At 41.4% G+C, this 20,007-nt stretch overlaps 1 protein-coding gene and 1 long non-coding RNA gene across 2 annotated transcripts; one reads left to right on the top strand and one right to left on the bottom strand.

Moving 5' to 3' along the window:
• Positions 1–592: 592 nt before the first annotated feature.
• On the bottom strand, positions 593–15,956 carry LOC309721061 (uncharacterized protein). The gene is made up of 3 exons (XM_082558409.1): positions 15,665–15,956; positions 2,204–3,048; positions 593–2,082 (listed from the first exon to the last, which is right to left on the bottom strand). The coding sequence occupies exons 2-3, from the start codon at positions 2,754–2,756 to the stop codon at positions 1,181–1,183; spliced, it is 1,455 nt and encodes a 484-aa protein (XP_082414535.1). The 5' UTR covers positions 2,757–3,048; positions 15,665–15,956; the 3' UTR covers positions 593–1,180.
• LOC309721066 lies at positions 4,788–10,432 on the top strand. The gene is made up of 2 exons (XR_014280644.1): positions 4,788–4,975; positions 9,204–10,432. It is a non-coding gene; the product is annotated as an uncharacterized lncRNA (long non-coding RNA).
• Positions 15,957–20,007: the final 4,051 nt, after the last annotated feature.

Below are 20,007 nucleotides of genomic sequence, written 5' to 3'. Positions count from 1 at the left end.
GTGCTCTGTCAAATGAACTCACTAGAGGGCAGCATGGGACTGTCTCTACTGCCACCTAGTGGTGACTGGAGCTGGAGGACAGGATGGGGATGGGGTGGTTGATTAGTTTTCATGATTTAATTTCATTGGTGACTTTTTTTGTTACAGTACACTTTCAGTTAAAGAAGAAATGCTCGGGGAAAAGATTTAGAACAAATCAATTTCAATTAAAGGTGCATTTGTTATTTTTATAATTATCTGAGTTATTACATCTCAGATTGTGAGCACATGCATATTTCAAACATTTACTGCATAATTAGATTTATTTCTCATAAAAATGTCAGTGTATTATTATATTCCATTGCTATTTATACAACAGTAAATTAAACATGATAGGTAAATTAAAATATTCACATTCTTTGCTGCAAAGTCTTATTCGGTCTCTGTGTATATCTCATTTTATTCCACAATTTCTTCTTTTGTGGATGTTGGGAGAAAACTTTGTAAAAAACCCAGGAGAAATAAAGACACAATGAGACAAAGTTACTTTCTTTGCTAAACGTGTACACGGGTGAGCTGCTGAGAACAACTCACACCATGAACAGAGGCTTGGCACTTTTTATAGGAGAGACAGTGAGAACAGGATAAGAAAATAATAAACAGATAAAATAAACAACTCCATATGTGGTGCTAGTCTCGTCAGCAGAGAGCTGGGAGAGAGCTGTGAGAGATAAAACAATCTAAAACAATATGTCTTTGCTGGGAAAGTCTAAAAGGATAATTCTAAACTAATCTAACCATAGACAAAGGGCATCTTTGTACATTTAAAAGAAGGTAAAGAAACATAATCATTTTTCCTGTAACATATTCCCTCCTGTTTTAACTTATTTTAAATGTATACAACAATTGTCTGTAAAGGTTATTTATTAAGTATCTTTAGCAATTTTTTAATTGTCAAAATGTCAGCATAGCAGAAATGTAAATCATGTGGTCTAAAGAATAAAACAAATAAAATAAAAAGAATTAAGGAAAATACAGTAAAAGAAAGCATAAAAGTAATAATGAAGAAAAAATAATAAAACTAAAACTACAAAAAATAAAAGAAAATAAAAGAATAAGAAAATCTTATGTTGTACCTGTATAAACTACTAATGTGTTAATCAGTGCATGATCACTTGACAAGTCATTTTTAATCACCACGTCATTTATTAGCAGCTATTACAAGTTCCTCTAACAGAATTGCGACGGGATGCTGTTCTTCTTGAGGCACGGCAACATAAGCAGTCATTGTAGTTGTTATCATCTTTGAAATCATTACTCTTAGACATGGCACCAGACACAACACTAATATGAGCAGTGCTACCATGATGAAACCTAGAAAGACAAACGGCTTCGCTGCAGCAGCCAACCACGAGCCGCCAAATAGCCAGTCCAGCCAGCCTTGTGGTGTGGCTGCTCCAGATGTGTGGTCAGCGACATATTTCTGCAGAATGGTCAAATTCTGCAAAGCTTCATAAATGTCTCCTCCAGCTTCGTATCCTTCAGGGATAAAAGTGCAACATGTCTCCCCGATCAGCTTGCAAACTCCTCCTTGTGATGCTGTTAGCAGGTCTAGTGTCAGTCTGTTCTGCAGCACCATCGTTCTGATGGCCTTCTGTTCTCCTGCTAAAACCGTTCCCAGGGTCTTAGTTAAGTTGATGTGTCGTAGCAGAGCATATCGGTTGATTTCCACGTGATCCCGCACCTCGGCAACTCCAATGCCGGGGATCAAGCTCTGTAAGAATTTCACTCCTCCTCCCCAGATGCGAAACTCTCCCGGCACTCCAGTGTCCACTGTAATGCCGAAAGAATTGGGTGTGGCGATGTCCACTTCACGTCTCTGTCGGCTGCTTGGGTGATGTGCAACACTTTGCATGAAGAAGACGTGATCCGATAGTTGCACCAGGGCGCACAGACCCCCCCCAACCTTCAGGGAGTGACAGATAAGCCTTATTGCCACATAGGAAGTACCAGTCAGCCAAAACTCTGGTTCCTCTACTGCTGGGTGCCGTCCGTGCACATCCTGTCTGGTACTGAGTCTTTGTTTGTAGTGGCATTTGGTAGCTGTAGTCGGAGCGACAGTTGAGGCTCATCAGCGTTGCGTTACTGGCACAGGTTGTGTTGGTTGAACAGGTCATACACTTCCTCTCATTCCTCGGTGGGCAGAAAGTGTATATGTATTTACATAGGTGAGTAGGCAGCTCCCCCACTGCCCGCGATCCATTGTTCATCACACATACTGGCAGTTGCGCTGCGTTCAGCTTGTTCAGTAGAATTACATCAGGCAGTGGGTCTGAGACTTGGGGCCAGGTCAGTAGGTAGGTCTGTCCGGAACAGTTCACATTTGTGGGTGATGATGACCTCCAGGTTGCTTTTGCTGGGATGCTGTAGTTGGCCTTGGACCAAAGAGTACCGTAGCCTGGATGTGTTGCCAGGCCCAACAGGCACCAACTGCGATCTTCAGGTATGCTGTATGGCCACAGACCAGACGTCTGTGAGGATAGGGGCATATGGGTACATGCATAGCAGTCAGTTTTATTATTCAAGTGAGCTGTAGTGTTCATAAACTGCCACCAGAAGTTAGTGGCGTAGCCATGGGGAAACTTGGTGTACTTTCCTTTGTCATACAGTGTCTGCCTTTTCTTCATATAGCGTGACTTGTTGTCCCTCACGGAAGCAAAGATGAGGAGCCCGGCCAGGGTCAGGGCCGCTGCAGTTATTAGGAGCCACCACCTCATGACAACAGGACACACCCTCCTGTCGTGAGTAGACCCCCCTGGCCAGAAAGGCTGTTCCCTCCACCGGGCGAGATCACAACAATTGGGCGAGCCTGTGTCGACTGAGTTTAGATGGCTTCACTTACTCGCCTGCAGTGACTCTGATGGATCCAGGATGGTCGTTCCGCAATTTTGCAAGCGGTGGGCGTGGTGAGGAGAACCTGATGTGGTCCCTCCCACCTGGGTGCGCTCCAGTTTTTTCTTTGGAGCACCTTTATCAGAACCCAGTCACCGGGCTGTAATCTGCAAGACACTGGAGAAACATCATCAGGTTGTTGATTATGTACAATGATCTCCTTGTTTTCTAACAGCTTAGACATCCATTCTGCTAATGTGTTTTCTCTGATTGATTTGTCTATTGGTTGACTGGTGATGGGCAGTGGGAACGGCCTACCATGAATGATTTCAAATGGAGTTAGTTTATGGGAGCCTTGTGTTAAGCGCATCCACATTTTCACTAAACCCAAACATTCAGGCCACGGCCTTCCTGTTTCTGCCATGCATTTCCTGAGCCTTTGTTTTATAGTGCCGTTAGTTCTCTCTACAAGGCCTGTTGTGATATTTTGATACCATGGTAGCATTTACAGGATATTGTTTTATTGTGATATTATACAGAAAAGAGTTACTCAATAAGGCCCATCTACTAGTTGTTTTTCTCTTTCTCTGTGACCCAAGAATTAATGTGTAGGACTCACAGGCTGGTACTCCAAGGTCGAAAACACCACAGAGATGAGACCACTTCCTTACTCCCATCCTCCCTTTTTCTTTATCTCCTGGAAAAGGCTCGTTAAAGGCTAGGTGGTTTGTTTCAGAATTCACTAATGAAAGAACTCTGTATTTTATGTCTAGGAGTGTATTTTGCTGGGATGATCATAAATTATAGCTGAACTGAGAAACTACACACAGGATACTTCTTTGCTCACAAGGCAGGAAGACGTTTCCTTATTTGGTCTGTACCGGTTTGAACTGGGAAAGCTGACACACGAACCTTTTTTTCTCTATATAAGCTGTTATGTACTAAATAAACCTTTGAGTCGATTGGGAAGGCAACCTAAAGCAGTCTCTGTTTTCTTGTTCTCCCAAGCTGCTCCCGAGCTCGTACTAACACGCTGAATGGCATACCTGAGTGTTACTTTAAATAATTAGGAATCTTAGAAGGAAAGGACAGAACTCTGCTTATCGCTCGTGCCTTGGAGGGAAAACCGGGATGGACATTTTTTCCTTCAATTTGGCGTCAGAAGTGGGATCCGCTGACAGAAGGTAAATACACGTCTTTAATATTTATATGAGACTGTGTTATGCCTCTCTCAGTGATCGATCCATAAAGAAACGGGATATGCTGACGAAGTTTCACTTAGTGATCCAGAGAGATACACTGACGACTTCCTCAGTCCCCGAATAAAGTAAATTAACCCTTGTGTGGTGTTGGTGGACCCGCTAGAGTTGTGGCTTTCCAAATTAACACTATCAAACAATTTTATGTTAAATTACTATGAATTAATGTGCTTCTCGTTTTTCTTTTATATAAAATGTTATAAATAAATCAGTTATAATCAAGTGGAAAGACACAACACATTTATACGTAAAAAATAATAATAATAATAATTAATTGTTTAATTTTTCTTTTGAAAAAAAACAAAAAAAAACAAACAAACACGGGTCTCAAGGGTTAAAAGCAGTAAATTAAAAGCAGAAAGACACAGGAAGTTGCCTGTTGTTTTACGAGAAGTTGCTCGTTAAGCGAGAAGTTGCTCGCTAAGTGAGAGTTGCTCACACAAACAAAAAATTGCTAGCAATAAATTTAGAGTGACCTCAGCTGTGCCGCAGCGAAAATACTAACATAAATCCTCCTAGCGTGTAAACCCCTCTGGAAATCACTGAACATGAGTCAGAATTATTCAAAGACCACAGACAGGTCCGATAAAAAAATCTAAAGTACCTGTAAAACCAAAAAATTAATAAAATACAAAATAAAGTCTCAAATAACGGCTCAGTACGACTCCCATTTCCGGTTACGTGTAACCCACGTCCACGAATCGGCGAAGACTTCCATGATCACGTATCCAGAACATGCGGAAGTGCTTATGTGACTGACTTTGTTTACAACTTACGGACTGTAATTCAATGCATTCTAATTTCTTTTCGGAGCCTTATCCCGAACGATTATCGCCAGAAACCAGGTCAGTAGAAATGTTGAATATCATTTGTGATAAGAAAAGTAGTCTGCTTAAAAAGTCCTGTAGAAAATATATGACAGAATGCCGCGACGTGATACATCAAATGTTACCACTATGGAAAAAGGGACCGGAACCAGGTGTAGATACTTTTACATCAAATAAAACTAGTGCAGGCTCCAGCATAGAAAATAAATCTACTGCGGGAAAAGCTAGTCTTGCATGCTCAGCCATTCAGCCCACAGCCCCGCCGCCTTACGAAGATGAGACCGAATTAATAGTTGCTGCCGCAGCCGCATGCAAACAACGTCAGCGCTTTGATCCAACCAGCTTAAAAGACAGTGACAAAAAACCTGAATCACATGCAACGGGTCTCAGCCACCTAATTGAACAAGATCAGGAAAAACAATATATACGCCGCAAGGAAGAATTAGCAGAACATAAAAAAAGAGAAAAACTTTTGAAAGAAGAATGTGAGGAACTTATGAAAAACAATTCAGACGACTATGAAGAAAAACTTTTGCATCAGGCAGTGTCCACAATAGACACCCACATGAAACGCCGCGATATCGTAGCTAGAGGTTTAGAGGTAGCTAAAGAAATACCTGTTACCCGAACTTTAATAAAGACTTATCTAAAAGGAAAAAAGGAAAAACAAAGCCGGAATGACAAAGGTCCTCACGCCAACACTCGCGGTAGTAAACAAACAGACCCAAAATCTAGTGACGTCAATGACACTTACCCCTTTATGATAATAGGAGATCAGTGTTGTAAGCAGCCCCCTAAAATCTCAGAATTAGTGACAACTATTAAAGAGCTTCCCGATCCTCTTAAAAATCCTACAGCCTTTGTCTCTGCACTACAGAGAAGTACCAGATATCACCATTTGGGTGGTCCGGATTACAGGTACATATTGTGTCAATGCATTCCTGGAGTAACCGAGTCACAACTCATAAGAGAGATAGGTGAATTAGACCCAAAGCATGATAAAGCATCCACAACTGTAGAGTTTTTGTGGGTAAATAATGACAAAATCACCGATTTCTTTAAGAATCTAAAGGAATTCCTGCTAACAATGTCCAGAGACAAAATTGACTTAAATGCAGTAACTATGTGTAAACAGAAGCCTGATGAATCTATCCTAGTATTCATAAAACGCTTTATGCACTGTTGGACAAGCTAGAGGTGCAAATTTAGCTCAGTTTTCCAGCAGCCGCAGACACCCAGAGCAAAAATGAATTTGTGTATTTCATTTAACATAAAGGGTGAAATGTTTGCTGACACTGATAACAGCTTATGTTTTCTCTGCCCTATGTACCGACATGATGGAGAAGGAACATCCTCTGTGTCAGCTGGACCCTCAGCAGAGAATGAACTCAACATCCTTTTTGTCCGGTACTCTATGTCACACACTGTGCCAAAAAAAAAAAACGTGTACAGACGCCACTAACAGGTAATCCCATGACTGGGAGCCACACTTTTGTTTCTCTCACACTGTTCAACAACATGATAACTGCTCACACAAGTGAAGGTCAAACAGTGATTTTGTTACATAACTCAGACATAGGTTACGAAAAATGTCGTCACATAGATCTAACCTACCCTATCCACTGTACTATTTCTGCAGTTACATTGCCAGCTGAATACCAGAATATGACATTGTGGTCAAAAAGTGAGAATGATATAGGATTTATTGACTGTACACTTTATCACGCACACCTATTAAAACACAACAAGCCAGTATATGTCAAGCAACATCCCATTTCTGCCGAAAAAACCGCAGTCCTAGATGTCATGATAGGAGATTTATTGACTACAGGAGTAATAAAGCCCACACTCCTGTCAATCCTGTGCCAAAGCCTAACAAACCTGGCGTATGGCGTTTCATACAAGACTTAAGGCAAATTAATGCAGTCAACATGCCTCTGCCACCTCTCGTTTCAGATGTTCACAGCATATTGACATGCATTGCATACACATTTTACCGTGGTGGATTTATGCTCCGCTCCTTTTTCTCATGAAGACACACAGCCGTTATTTGCATTCACACATAGAAATAAGCAGTACACTTGGACTCGTTTGCCCCAAGGCATGATAGACAGCTCTGCTGCTTTCTCAATGGTGCTTCACTCCTCCAGGGCTGCACCCTGATCCACATGTGGATGACCTCCTCCTCTGTGCTGAAAGTGAAAAACTATGTCAAACTGCTACACACATGCTTCTCCAGCACCTCAAAAAGACTGGCCACAAAGCATCTGCAAAGAAAATGCAGTACTGTCAGACTTCTGTTCAATATTTGGGATTCACACTGTCTCACGGAAAACGTTCCATGACTGCAGACAGGGTCAAAGCTGTGACCTCTGTCCCTCGGCCCACTACACAGAAGGAAATGTTGTCCTTCCTGGGCATGGTGAACTATTGCAGACAGTGGATACCAGACTGTTCTTTTCATGACCACATTCTGCGTGACTGTTGTAAAAAAGAGAAGCCTCCTCGAATACTGTGATCCACAGAAATGACTGCCTCTTTCAATGCATTAAAGGGAGTGCTGACCTCCGCCACTCAAAGGTGCTGCCTGAATTGTTCAGGGAATGCCGGCCTGCCTGAGGGCAGTAGCAGCTTGCTCTATCATGATAAGGGACTGCGAGAAGCTCACACTCTCACATGACACTATTCTACACACCAATCACCAGGTCACGACCATTCTAGCAAACATAACTACACAACATATGCAAATCTCACTATAAAAGCGAGCAGCACACCTGATTCGCCAGCACATTTATTGATCCTATGCTGTGTTCTTCTGACCGACAGGATGGCTCAGACAGGCTTGATGATCATGACTGCATGACACGTATACAGGAATCCACAGCACCACGTCCAGATTTAGAGCAAACACCTATCTCAGACTCAGCCACGGTTTATGTGGACGGGTCCTGTTCAAGGCCGAATGACAACTCATTTCTTTGTGGCTATTCAGTGGTGACATTGCCTGACATCATACTAGAGGCTCACTCATTACCATTTCACTCAGCACAAAAAGCAGAGCTCATGGCTTTAATACGCGCCTGTGAGCTCCATGTGGATAAGCATGTGACGATTTACACAGACAGCCGCTATGCATTTGGCGTTGTGCATGACTTTGGCACATTGTGGAGACAGAGAGGATTTAGATCTGCTGATGGAAAATAAATTGCTAAATTCTGATTTTGTTCAAAGACTTTTTCAGGCTATACAGCTACCATCGGCCGTTGCAGTTGTAAAAACGAAAGGACACAGTACAGCTGACACAGACGAAGCAACAGGTAATGCCTTAGCAGACGTGACAGCCAAGGCTGCAGCTGCATCACAGCTCCCACCTCCGCAGGAAGTATTATCTGTGCCCCTACAGCTGCCACTTGTTACACTCCCAGACTATTTAGAAACAAATGTTGATTTAAAATTTATACAAGAGCAAGCCTCTGCATGTGATTACACCTATTGGGAGAATAATGACTGTACCTTAGATGACAGAGATGGCCTATACAAAATCTTAAGGGTTTGATTGCCCTCCCATATTCCCTGATGCCAGTCCTTGCCCGACATTTTCACTGTGTGAGTCATGTCGGACAAAGAGGGGTAATAGGGGCAATAAAATCAAGATTTGTAATTGAGAAAACATTGCATGCAGTAAAAAGCATATTAGCAACCTGTCTAACATGTGCACGAACTAATGTAGGTAGCTCAAAAGCAAAACATCAGCATTTACCACAACCAGATTTTCCATTTCATACATTACAAATTGATTTCACACATATGCCAGCACAAGGAAGCATCAAGTACTTACTGGTAATAGTGGATCAATTTAGTAAATGAGTAGAAGCTTATCCAACCTCAAAAGAAACTGCAGAAGTAGTCTGTCAAAAGTTGAGCAATGAAATAATACCCAGATTCGGAATACCTCACCAGATTAACAGTGATAGAGGATCTTCATTCACATTAGAAGTAATTCAAAAGTGTGCTAAAACTTTAATGACCTGGGTCAAATTACTTCCTCAAGTCCTCTGTGAGATTGGAATGACTCCATCTGCAGTAACCAAATTATCTCCATTTGAAATAAGACTATTTCCAACACCATGGTCAGCTTCCAGAGGGGCACCGCTAGTAGAAGGTGATGTATATTGCATTGTCCACTGATGTTCACAACCTGGTAGAAACACTGAATAATAACTATCAGAAAGTTTGTCTCTCTCAGCCTTTCCCCTCCACAGTTCCACCAGTGGAGACAAGGAGATGCATGTTGGAGAAGCCACTAAAACCAAGGACACTCTGGGAGGCCGCGCGTGTTCCAGCCCCAGACTGTACTGGCAGTGACGAAGAACCAGCATCCTCACAGACGGACAACCTCAGTGGATTCATGCCAGCAGGGTTAAGACCAGCCCAATCGGACCATCTCAGGCGTCGGATCAAGCAGATGACATCTCCGGCGAGCCAGCGCCCGGATCCAGAGCAAATAAACACACACGGGTAGATGACATCTCAGGCGAGCCAGCGCCCGGATCCAATGTACACACACACACAATCACTGATTAACACACAACGCCTGAAAGAACAACAACAAGGTACTCAAACATCCAGCAGGAACAGAAAGCCGGAAGTACCACATGATGTCTAACCTGATAAAGCCAGACTCATTCCATCCTGATAATGGAGAAAATGAAATGCCCATTGTCATCATACGACGCTTATTCTGTGTCTCTCGAACCTGGGACCAGGCCAGGAGACAACTGAAGAACTGTTTTTCTTATATACTTTCTTATATATTTAGGTTATTTATCATATCTATCGCATTAACCTTAGGATTTCTCTTTGCTATTTTGTATTGTAAACTGCAACCATGTTCACATTTCTGCAGGTCATATTTTGCTGACTATACCTCATGCCCCATTTTGCAAGACACCTACTTAATGCACTCCTCACGTTCCCTAAAATCAGTAAATAGCAACATAGACACCACTAATAAACCATTTTATGCACCCTCTAGAACAGGAGCTAACGCCTGGTATGAAAATGCCAGAACAGCCGCTCGTGATTTAGGAAACAGTAACTGTTATGTCTGTTCAAAGGCTAATCCAGAACAGGTAATAGTAGGATACCCCATATCCGGTTTCCCCCTCACTGAGGGACTAGAGAAAATCGGCGGAGATAATGCTCTCTTTAAAGACACTTTACAGTTGACTCTGAGCCCTCTCGACTGCCTACTTAGACACACACACACACACCAACTAACCCTGAGACTCCATTAGGCGAATTATTGAAGTTATCTAATGACACCGCAGGGACCTGCGCCCCAATGAAACGCCCTGAGAATAGGTTAAAGCCCTCACTGCCCTTAGGACAGATCCCTCTCCATTTTAATACTAGTATGATATGTCTGCGCAGACTAAAGTTAACTGGCCCAGACACACACATAGATTATACAAAGGATAACTACACATTCTTCTCTGACTCCCCAGGTGCACGCTGTAATGAGACATGGCTAGCTGTCTCTGTGGCTGAAGTTGTATCATATCTGGAGGAACACACACACAGTTCAAGTTCGAGCAGAGACTCGATCATTGTTCCCCCAGACGGTGTATTAAATGACACTGACTGGGGGGAGTTAGTTAAATCACACATGGTCACGCGCCTGACCAGACCAATCCCACATGCTTATTGGTTGTGCAATAATACCCTTAGATTAGCTTTACCTGTTAATTGGACCGGTACCTGTGGTTTAGTAACCGTTGATATATGCTGTACTTTCATTCCCAATAATACCGCTCCTAACGGTTCATTCACACAAGCTATGAATAAACTTGAAGCATTGCAGATAGAACTAATTGCCAATACAGGTCACGGTCAGTGGCTACATAAGTGGCTACAGGACACGTTTGGAAGATGGAAGGAACTAATTGTAGCCTTTGTAACCGTTGCAGCATGTTTTTGATGATTATTGTCTGTTGTGTGGTACCCTGTGTACGTTCAATGATAACCCGTATAGCTACTAGTACAGCTACTTCAATGTATTTGCAATTGGCACAAATTGACCCAGATTATGTGTCAGATGTCATCAATGATGATCCTGATGTATGTATTGAGCATTACATTGTAAATTACTCGATTGTCTAAGAAAAGAATGACGTTTTCTTCTCTTTCTTTTCTTCTTTTTAAAATTTTGATATTAAGCTTCCTCGAAGGACTAGTTACATTTATGATTTGTTTCACATTTATGATTTGTCTTTATATTATGTTATTACATTCTGTCTTTATACTATGTTATCATTTCATGATAAAAGGAGAGAACTGTTGTGATATTTTGATACCATGGTAGCATTTACAGGATATTGTTTTATTGTGATATTATACAGAAAAGAGTTACTCAATAAGGCCCATCTACTAGTTGTTTTTCTCTTTCTCTGTGACCCAAGAATTAATGTGTAGGACTCACAGGCTGGTACTCCAAGGTCGAAAACACCACAGAGATGAGACCACTTCCTTACTCCCATCCTCCCTTTTTCTTTATCTCCTGGAAAAGGCTCGTTAAAGGCTAGGTGGTTTGTTTCAGAATTCACTAATGAAAGAACTCTGTATTTTATGTCTAGGAGTGTATTTTGCTGGGATGATCATAAATTATAGCTGAACTGAGAAACTACACACAGGATACTTCTTTGCTCACAAGGCAGGAAGACGTTTCCTTATTTGGTCTGTACCGGTTTGAACTGGGAAAGCTGACACACGAACCTTTTTTTCTCTATATAAGCTGTTATGTACTAAATAAACCTTTGAGTCGATTGGGAAGGCAACCTAAAGCAGTCTCTGTTTTCTTGTTCTCCCAAGCTGCTCCCGAGCTCGTACTAACACGCTGAATGGCATACCTGAGTGTTACTTTAAATAATTAGGAATCTTAGAAGGAAAGGACAGAACTCTGCTTATCGCTCGTGCCTTGGAGGGAAAACCGGGATGGACATTTTTTCCTTCAAGGCCTGCGCTCTGAGGGTGATAAGCACAGTGGTGTTTTATGCTGAAACCGAGTGCTTCAGAGACCTTAGTGATGACATCATTTACAAAATGAGTGCCGTTGTCTGATCGTATCAAAGCTAGGATGCCATATGTGGGTATGAAGTGATTGCACAGGCACTTTGCTACTGAAATTGCATCTGCCTTTTTCACTGGATAGATTTCCGGCCATTTTGAGAACACATCTATAACCACTAGGGCGTATTTCGACCCTTGACATTCGCTTAGCTCAATAAAATCCATATGAATTGTGTGAAAAGGGTGAGGTTTTTGACACGTCATGCACGTTCTGACAAATTGTTTTGCTGAAGTTTCAAAATTTACAGTGTAGAAATGAGAGTTGACAATACAGGTCATTCCCCCCGATGACAAATGCGTACAGCCATGAGTCACTAATGCCGCCATCTTGTGGAGAGATTTTGGCAACACTGGCTTGCCATAACACATCATTAAATCGTTTGTCAGAACTGCACCGTGTTTTAGCCATTTTGTCTGTTCGGCTGTGCTTGCTGCTTTTTGTTCATTTTGCAACACATCCAGTGGAATCTGATGTGTGTTAACTGCCATCAATGTGATGTTTGTCATTTGTGCCGCCTGTTTTGCTGCTCTGTCAGCAAAGTTGTTGCCCGTAGTAATGAGTCAGTAGGCGTTGTAAGAGGTTGGCATGCTGAACCGGTTTTCCGGTTGATGTAATCATTCCTCTGTTTTGCCAAATTTTTTGCAAAATGATGCACAGCAGAGAAAACATACTGGCTGTCTGTATGTATATTTATTAGTTTGTCTTTGTGTATTTCACTTTCGTGTATCACAGCTATCAGCTCAGCGCTCTGTGCAGAACATGAAGAAGAAAGTGGTTTTGCTTCTATTATCCTACTATCTGTGGTTACTGCGTAACCTACACAATTTCGGCCTGTGCTGTAAGGTCAAATGCTGTTCTCCTAGCTTCCACACTTGCTGATCATAAGGTGGATCTGGGCCTGGAGTTTGTTTAAATCTCAGAATGTTGTGATACTCGGTTGGTTTCTGGAAAGTGGATGTGGCGGGTGTGTGTTGATGGGCCACATCGTGTAGTGCTTTTAGCTCTGGTGGGGTGTCATTTAGCATGCACTCAGCAGTTAATTGTTGTACAGTTGTGTGGCCTGCAGCTGACTGTACAACTAATTTGTCCTTTGAAAACTGTAAGTTCGTAAGTGGCTGCCTCAAAACTGTTTTGCATTATTTCTCTGTGGCCTACTCCTACAATCTCGTGTGAAGTGACCTTCCTCTCCACGGTTCTAGCAGGCATTGTCTCTATTTTATCTGCTGTCTCTGCGTGGCTGTCTACAGCCTTGGTGTCTGTGACCTTTCTTGCCTCTCTGTTCCTGATAGCCACCTGCAAATGAGTCTCTTAGTCTATTGTCAACACGTCTGCCTTATTTTTAAGTTATAGAATGCTTCTTCTTTTTTCTCTTCTCTATAGATGCAACACTACATTTTCACTTAAGGCATTTTTAGATAATTTCTAGTTTTTCAAACAATTCATGCATCTCACACATTTCAAACTTTGACGTTAGGGTTGTTTCCCATTTATACACATATATATATATTTAAACTTTGCATTGCTCACAGCTCATAGCTCACAGCTCTAAACCTAGGCATTTTTCAATCATATGCCTAATCACTATGTGTCATTGTGATTCTCAAGTATTGTCACAAGTTTGTTTAAATTCGTTTCCAAAACCAACAAAATAATCAAACAAAAACAAAAAACATACACGTGTCAGGACACAAAAGAAAAAAGAAAAAAATGCTGCCACCCGAACAAGGCAGAAGTCTGCATATGTTGGCTTTTAATAGCATGCAGCTTCTGCTCTAAAAAAAACAAATAAATAAAAATAAAAGAAAATGTGTAACATGCTCATCAGCTTAGCAATGTCTACATATTTAATTCAGCTTCTCAATCCTGTAGTTTTAGCTGTTGTCTACAGGGTTTTGCTTATTGGTTGTTATTATAGGTGTGCTCTATATCTCAGCAATGTGTCATTCTAGGATGATAGGTTTCAAGCTGGTCAAGTGCCTCTATGCACTTCATTAGTTTAGTTATTCTCTGTATTGTCTTCATCTCACATGTCATTACACTGAGTTTCAGCAAACCTTAAGCTTGATGCAGACTACTGCTTAACAATTATCCACCTCACATCATAACCGACTAAGGTGCCTCTTCATATTAATATTATGTCATTGTTAATATTATCCTCTTTGTCTTATATAACAGCAATAGCATAATATTTTATCAGTGTGTACCACTATACTACTCCTGAGCCAATTTGTTAGTTAGGATCATCTTATTCAGCAAACAGATAATTTAGAATTCATCCAATCTGCGGTCACATTTGTTCTCTCTGTTGCATGGCGGACCAGGCAGTTCTATTATATTATTTATATTTTATTTTGTATCCATCAAGGGCTTCAGATGACCTGCAGTATCATCCTTTTCCCAGGATGGAGACAGTTACCTTTTCACACACTGTCATTGGCTGAACAGTGACACAGCCTTAATATACTTTATTTATTTTATTAAAATATTTTCGTGTGAATTATTTGCTTTATATTCATTTTATACATGCTGGGCATGGTCATCATGCCAACTGTGTTTCATTGTTAATATCACTTTACAGGTTGTTATCCTTGCTATTATTAATTTCAAATACTCTAAAGATAATTTCTACTGTAATTTTCCCTTTGTTTATCTTTATTTCGTACTTTTTATATTTATATCTACTCAGTGGGGTCTGTTTTCAACCCTTTTAAACTACCTCAAACTACTTTGATCTCTAGTTTTCACTTAATAAGGGATTATTATGTTCTTCCTGATATGGGTGGTGCTGCAGATGCGGCTGCAGGAGTGAGTGATGGTTTACTAAAAGGATTGTGGGCACTGCACAGTGTCTCGTCTTCTGGTTTTACTAAACTGGCAGTTGAGTTCTATTCTTCTGACTGTTTATATTTTGTTTTCTTAAATCTCTCAGTTTACAGACACTGTTTTTGTCCGGCGTCTGGACTTTTCTTTTCTCACCACTGCTCGTCAGCAGGAGTGAGTTTTAATTTCACTTGCTTGATTACCCATCTTATTTGTGTATTTACTTATTTTTGTTTAAGTAATGTATACGCGATACAGCTGCTATCACCTTCGCTGGTATTAGAGACGAGAGTGGTTGCTCACACGCCCTTCGACTTTCGGACTAGTTCCGAAAGCGGTGTGAACTTTACGAGACGGAACTCGACCGTTCTCTCAACTCACCAGCACGTCAGTGAATAGCAGTAAAAGAAAAACACAGTAGGAGCAGCTCAGTCTCTTATTGGACCGTGAAAATTCAGCTTGCTCCGTTAATTAAAACAATACACACACACACACACACACATTCACATTCACAGCTTCGACGCGCGCGCGACCGGAACCCTTATGATAAGGGGAGCTCCCAGAGCTACTTACTCCCTAGACCCAGTCTAGACCCAGCTGGGGGAGCTACCCAGAGCTCCAAACCTAACCCACAGAGGTGGGGAGCTTCCAGTCGACGAGCTCCAAGCTACCAGTCGACGAGCTACTTCCGCTATTTCAAATTCCCTGAATTTAAAATACGCTTTTACGCAAGATTGTGTCAGTGTGTCTGTATCTACCTGGTCAGTGTCGCCGGGTCTGGTCCACCTCGATCGGGTCCCACCACCGTGGGTCGCTTTCTAAGACGTTAGCCAAGACCCGAATTTAACGCTCTTGGTCTTTTATCACACACCTGGTGTGTGAGCTGTCGACAGGCGAACAACGTGGACTGGTCACGGAGATCGGACACGATGGAGGCGCTCCGGCTCGAAGGACCAAGAAATGTTGGGAGAAAACTCTGTAAAAAACCCAGGAGAAATAAAGACACAATGAGACAAAGTTACTTTCTTTGCTAAACGTGTACACGGGTGAGCTGCTGAGAACAACTCACACCATGAACAGAGGCTTGGCACTTTTTATAGGCGAGACAGTGAGAACAGGATAAGAAAATAATAAACAGATAAAATAAACAACTCCATATGTGGTGCTAGTCTTGTCAGCAGAGAGCTGGGAGAGAGCTGTGAGAGATAAAACAATATGTCCCAAAACAATATGTCTTTGCTGGGAAAGTCTAAAAGGATAATTCTAAACTAATCTAACCATAGACAAAGGGCATCTTTGTACATTTAAAAGAAGGTAAAGAAACATATAATCATTTTTCCTGTAACAGTGGAACAGGAAATGTTGAGAATCCAATCCAGCCTGTGTTTCCAAGCCATGCTTAACCAACCACAATCATCATTTCACTTTAGCTTAAGATAATTCATTTAAACATAATGTGCAGTCTGAGTTTCAACCTCATGGATGTAGTAGGTTTATACAGTTACTGCACAATGACACAATGACAGTGGGGTGCAGCGAAAAAGGCAAAGTCAGTCCACATAAACAAACGTCCTTACTGCATCTTTGTCCTGAGGTTGGGTGCAAAAGCAGGAAATGCTTAAAGCTTTGTTGTTTAAAAAACCCAACAGAATAATCAAAATTATTAATAAGCATTCTACTAATGTTCACTGGAAAGCACCAAACAGTTGCTTTCTTTACAGGAAAACTCAACCTGATCTTGGTCTAAACATGTACCGAAAACTTTTAGTGAGAGTACAACCAAAGAAACATGTAGAAGAATATGCAGAGAAAACTGTTTTGTGTCATTCCTCCCGCCATGTGGTTAAAATGGAAAGCCTTTCATAAATATGCTCATAGTTGTAGATGTAACATTTTCTGCTATTATATTCTGATTACTACAGGGAGTGCAGAATTATTAGGCAAGTTGTATTTTTGAGGAATAATGTTATTATTGAACAACAACCATGTTCTCAATGAACCCAAAAAACTCATTAATATCAAAGCTGAATGTTTTTGGAAGTAGTTTTTAGTTTTAGCTATTTTAGGGGGATATCTGTGTGTGCAGGTGACTATTACTGTGCATAATTATTAGGCAACCAAACAAAACACAAATATATACCCATTTCAATTACTTATTTTTACCAGTGACACCAATATAACATCTCCACATTCACAAATATACATTTCTGACATTCAAAAACAAAACAAAAACAAATCAGCGACCAATATAGCCACCTTTCTTTGCAAGGACACTCAAAAGCCTGCCATCCATGGATTCTGTCAGTGTTTTGATCTGTTCACCATCAACATTGCGTGCAGCAGCAACCACAGCCTCCCAGACACTGTTCAGAGAGGTGTACTGTTTTCCCTCCTTGTAAATCTCACATTTGATGATGGACCACAGGTTCTCAATGGGGTTCAGATCAGGAGAACAAGGAGGCCATGTCATTAGTTTTTCTTCTTTTATACCCTTTCTTGCCAGCCACGCTGTGGAGTACTTGGACGCGTGTGATGGAGCATTGTCCTGCATGGAAATCATGTTTTTCTTGAAGGATGCAGACTTCTTCCTGTACCACTGCTTGAAGAAGGTGTCTTCCAGAAACTGGCAGTAGGACTGGGAGTTGAGCTTGACTCCATCCTCAACCCGAAAAGGCCCCACAAGCTCATCTTTGATGATACCAGCCCAAACCAGTACTCCACCTCCACCTTGCTGGCGTCTGAGTGGGACTGGAGCTCTCTGCCCTTTACCAATCCAGCCACGGGCCCATCCATCTGGCCCATCAAGACTCACTCTCATTTCATCAGTCCATAAAACCTTAGAAAAACCAGTCTTGAGATATTTCTTGGCCCAGTCTTGACGTTTCAGCTTGTGTGTCTTGTTCAGTGGTGGTCGTCTTTCAGCCTTTCTTACCTTGGCCATGTCTCTGAGTATTGCACACCTTGTGCTTTTGGGCACTCCAGTGATGTTGCAGCTCTGAAATATGGCCAAACTGGTGGCAAGTGACATCTTGGCAGCTGCACGCTTGACTTTTCTCAGTTCATGGGCAGTTATTTTGCGCCTTGGTTTTTCCACACGCTTCTTGCGACCCTGTTGACTATTTTGAATGAAACGCTTGATTGTTCGATGATCACGCTTCAGAAGCTTTGCAATTTTGAGACTGCTGCATCCCTCTGCAAGATATCTCACTATTTTTGACTTTTCTGAGCCTGTCAAGTCCTTCTTTTGACCCATTTTGCCAAAGGAAAGGACGTTGCCTAATAATTATGCACACCTGATATAGGGTGTTGATGTCATTAGACCACACCCCTTCTCATTACAGGGATGCACATCACCTAATATGCTTAATTGGTAGTAGGCTTTCGAGCCTATACAGCTTGGAGTAAGACAACATGCATGAAGAGGATGATGTGGACAAAATACTCATTTGCCTAATAATTCTGCACACCCTGTAATAGAAAACATGTTGATGCATTCGTTTTAAAATTTGAAAACTCTGCCGTTTGATACATGAAAACAAAACCTTTAAAATGAGCAGCAGAGCTTACATGCATCAGTTTTTTATAGTGCCATTACTGCAGTGTTATCATTGTCGTTTTAACCACCTCAACAACTGCAGAGTACACACCGCACATGTCCAACTTGCTCCTTCTCTGCTTAACAAAGCCAACGGCCCGCTGATGCCTGTCAGGGCAAATATCATCCTCCTAATGTTGCGATATCGTTTGTGCAAACACAAATCAACAGTAGATTATACGGTGAGGTCGCTGCTTTCTCCTGTTCGTTTGGATACAGAACGGTGCCAGACTAAATCTTGTCTAGTGTGTCACATATATCTGTAATTCCAAAGGTCCTTTGCATGTATGTGTGTGGATGCAAGTGTGTCTGCAAAGCACTTATTAATCTGTCCATGGCCTTTCCCTAGCTTATGAAGTGCTGATTGTTTGTCATTGTTTTGGCTTCATTTATTTGAACACACACCCCATAATCACGCTTGCAAATATACAGCTTTAAAAAGGCGAGCTGCCATTTTCATCATGGCACTAACAAAGTGCATTTGAAATCACTTTGACTTCCCCTGAGCTGAGCCGTGAGTGCTTGCACAATACCAATCAGAAGAAAAAACTCTCGGCTTCAAAGCTTCAAGCTTGACTACATTAATAATATTAATAAAACAGCAAATTGAATATGTGGGCTCAGAGGTGGGGGGAGAAAACGTCTTAATCCTCTAAAGACATCCATCTTTGTCTGCGACTCTTGTTTCTCTTTTCATTATTGGCTCATTGAAAGTGAAGGCTAATGACAAAATAGCAGGCTAATTCCTGTAATTATCTGTATTTGTCAGAGGAATTTTTGGAATGACAGTGCTTCTTTTTCTAATCTTTAAGCCAGTTGTGAGGGGTGGCATTGTTACTAACAAAGCATTTATAGACAGGTCATGAATTAGCGAGGTATAGATGTAGGTGGCAAGAAAAATAGCTTCCCTGTGGAATGCTTGCACAACAAACTTAACCCCTGGCCGTTAGTGTCTATTGCAACAGGAGCAATTCAACACTGACGGAGAGGTAACGAGAGAGCATTTTTGCAGGAGGGTGCAACATTGAGGAACAACCAATAAATGAATGTTGACTAAAAGCATAACAGGACACATTATGCTCACAGACAAACCTGAAAGGAGCAGAGACCTCACACTGAACAGCAAAACGTTCAACTGTTCACTGTCTTCCCACATTGCCAGCAGAAAGATTAGGTCTGTGTTACCCTTATAATAAAACAATTTTAAATACCAAAATGTGTTTCGATCTTAATAATAAATGATTCCAGCAGTAATATGAGATACACTAAGAAGTCTGCATAGTGAGCAGAGGCTGAATAAAATGTTGTCACACACAGTCAGAGCAGTGTTTTACAGCAGCTGCTGACATTAGCTTTAACTTGTTTTGTGCTGATACTTGACAGCTTGAGAAGACAACCGTTGCTGTGCTTCTGCAATTCATTCACACATGAGGGTATGTAAGGCTGCACATTTCTGTAGTCTAGATATATATAATCTTATATCTGTGCTGATCTTTATGTCATTGA

Source organism: Aulonocara stuartgranti (assembly GCF_965226115.1).
Source record: "Aulonocara stuartgranti genome assembly, chromosome: 13".
NCBI lineage: Eukaryota > Metazoa > Chordata > Actinopteri > Cichliformes > Cichlidae > Aulonocara > Aulonocara stuartgranti.
This window is presented reverse-complemented; position numbering and strand designations above follow the sequence as displayed.

What these genes read in the sequence shown, in the direction of transcription:
- LOC309721061 (XM_082558409.1), bottom strand. Translation starts at nt 2,756, where the DNA reads ATGAGGTGGTGGCTCCTAATAACTGCAGCGGCCCTGACCCTGGCCGGG. An exon ending in GGAGCTGCCTACTCACCTAT is followed by an intron (nt 2,083 to 2,203) that starts GTAAATACATAT and finishes CTCCGACTACAG; the next exon opens with CTACCAAATGCCACTACAAA.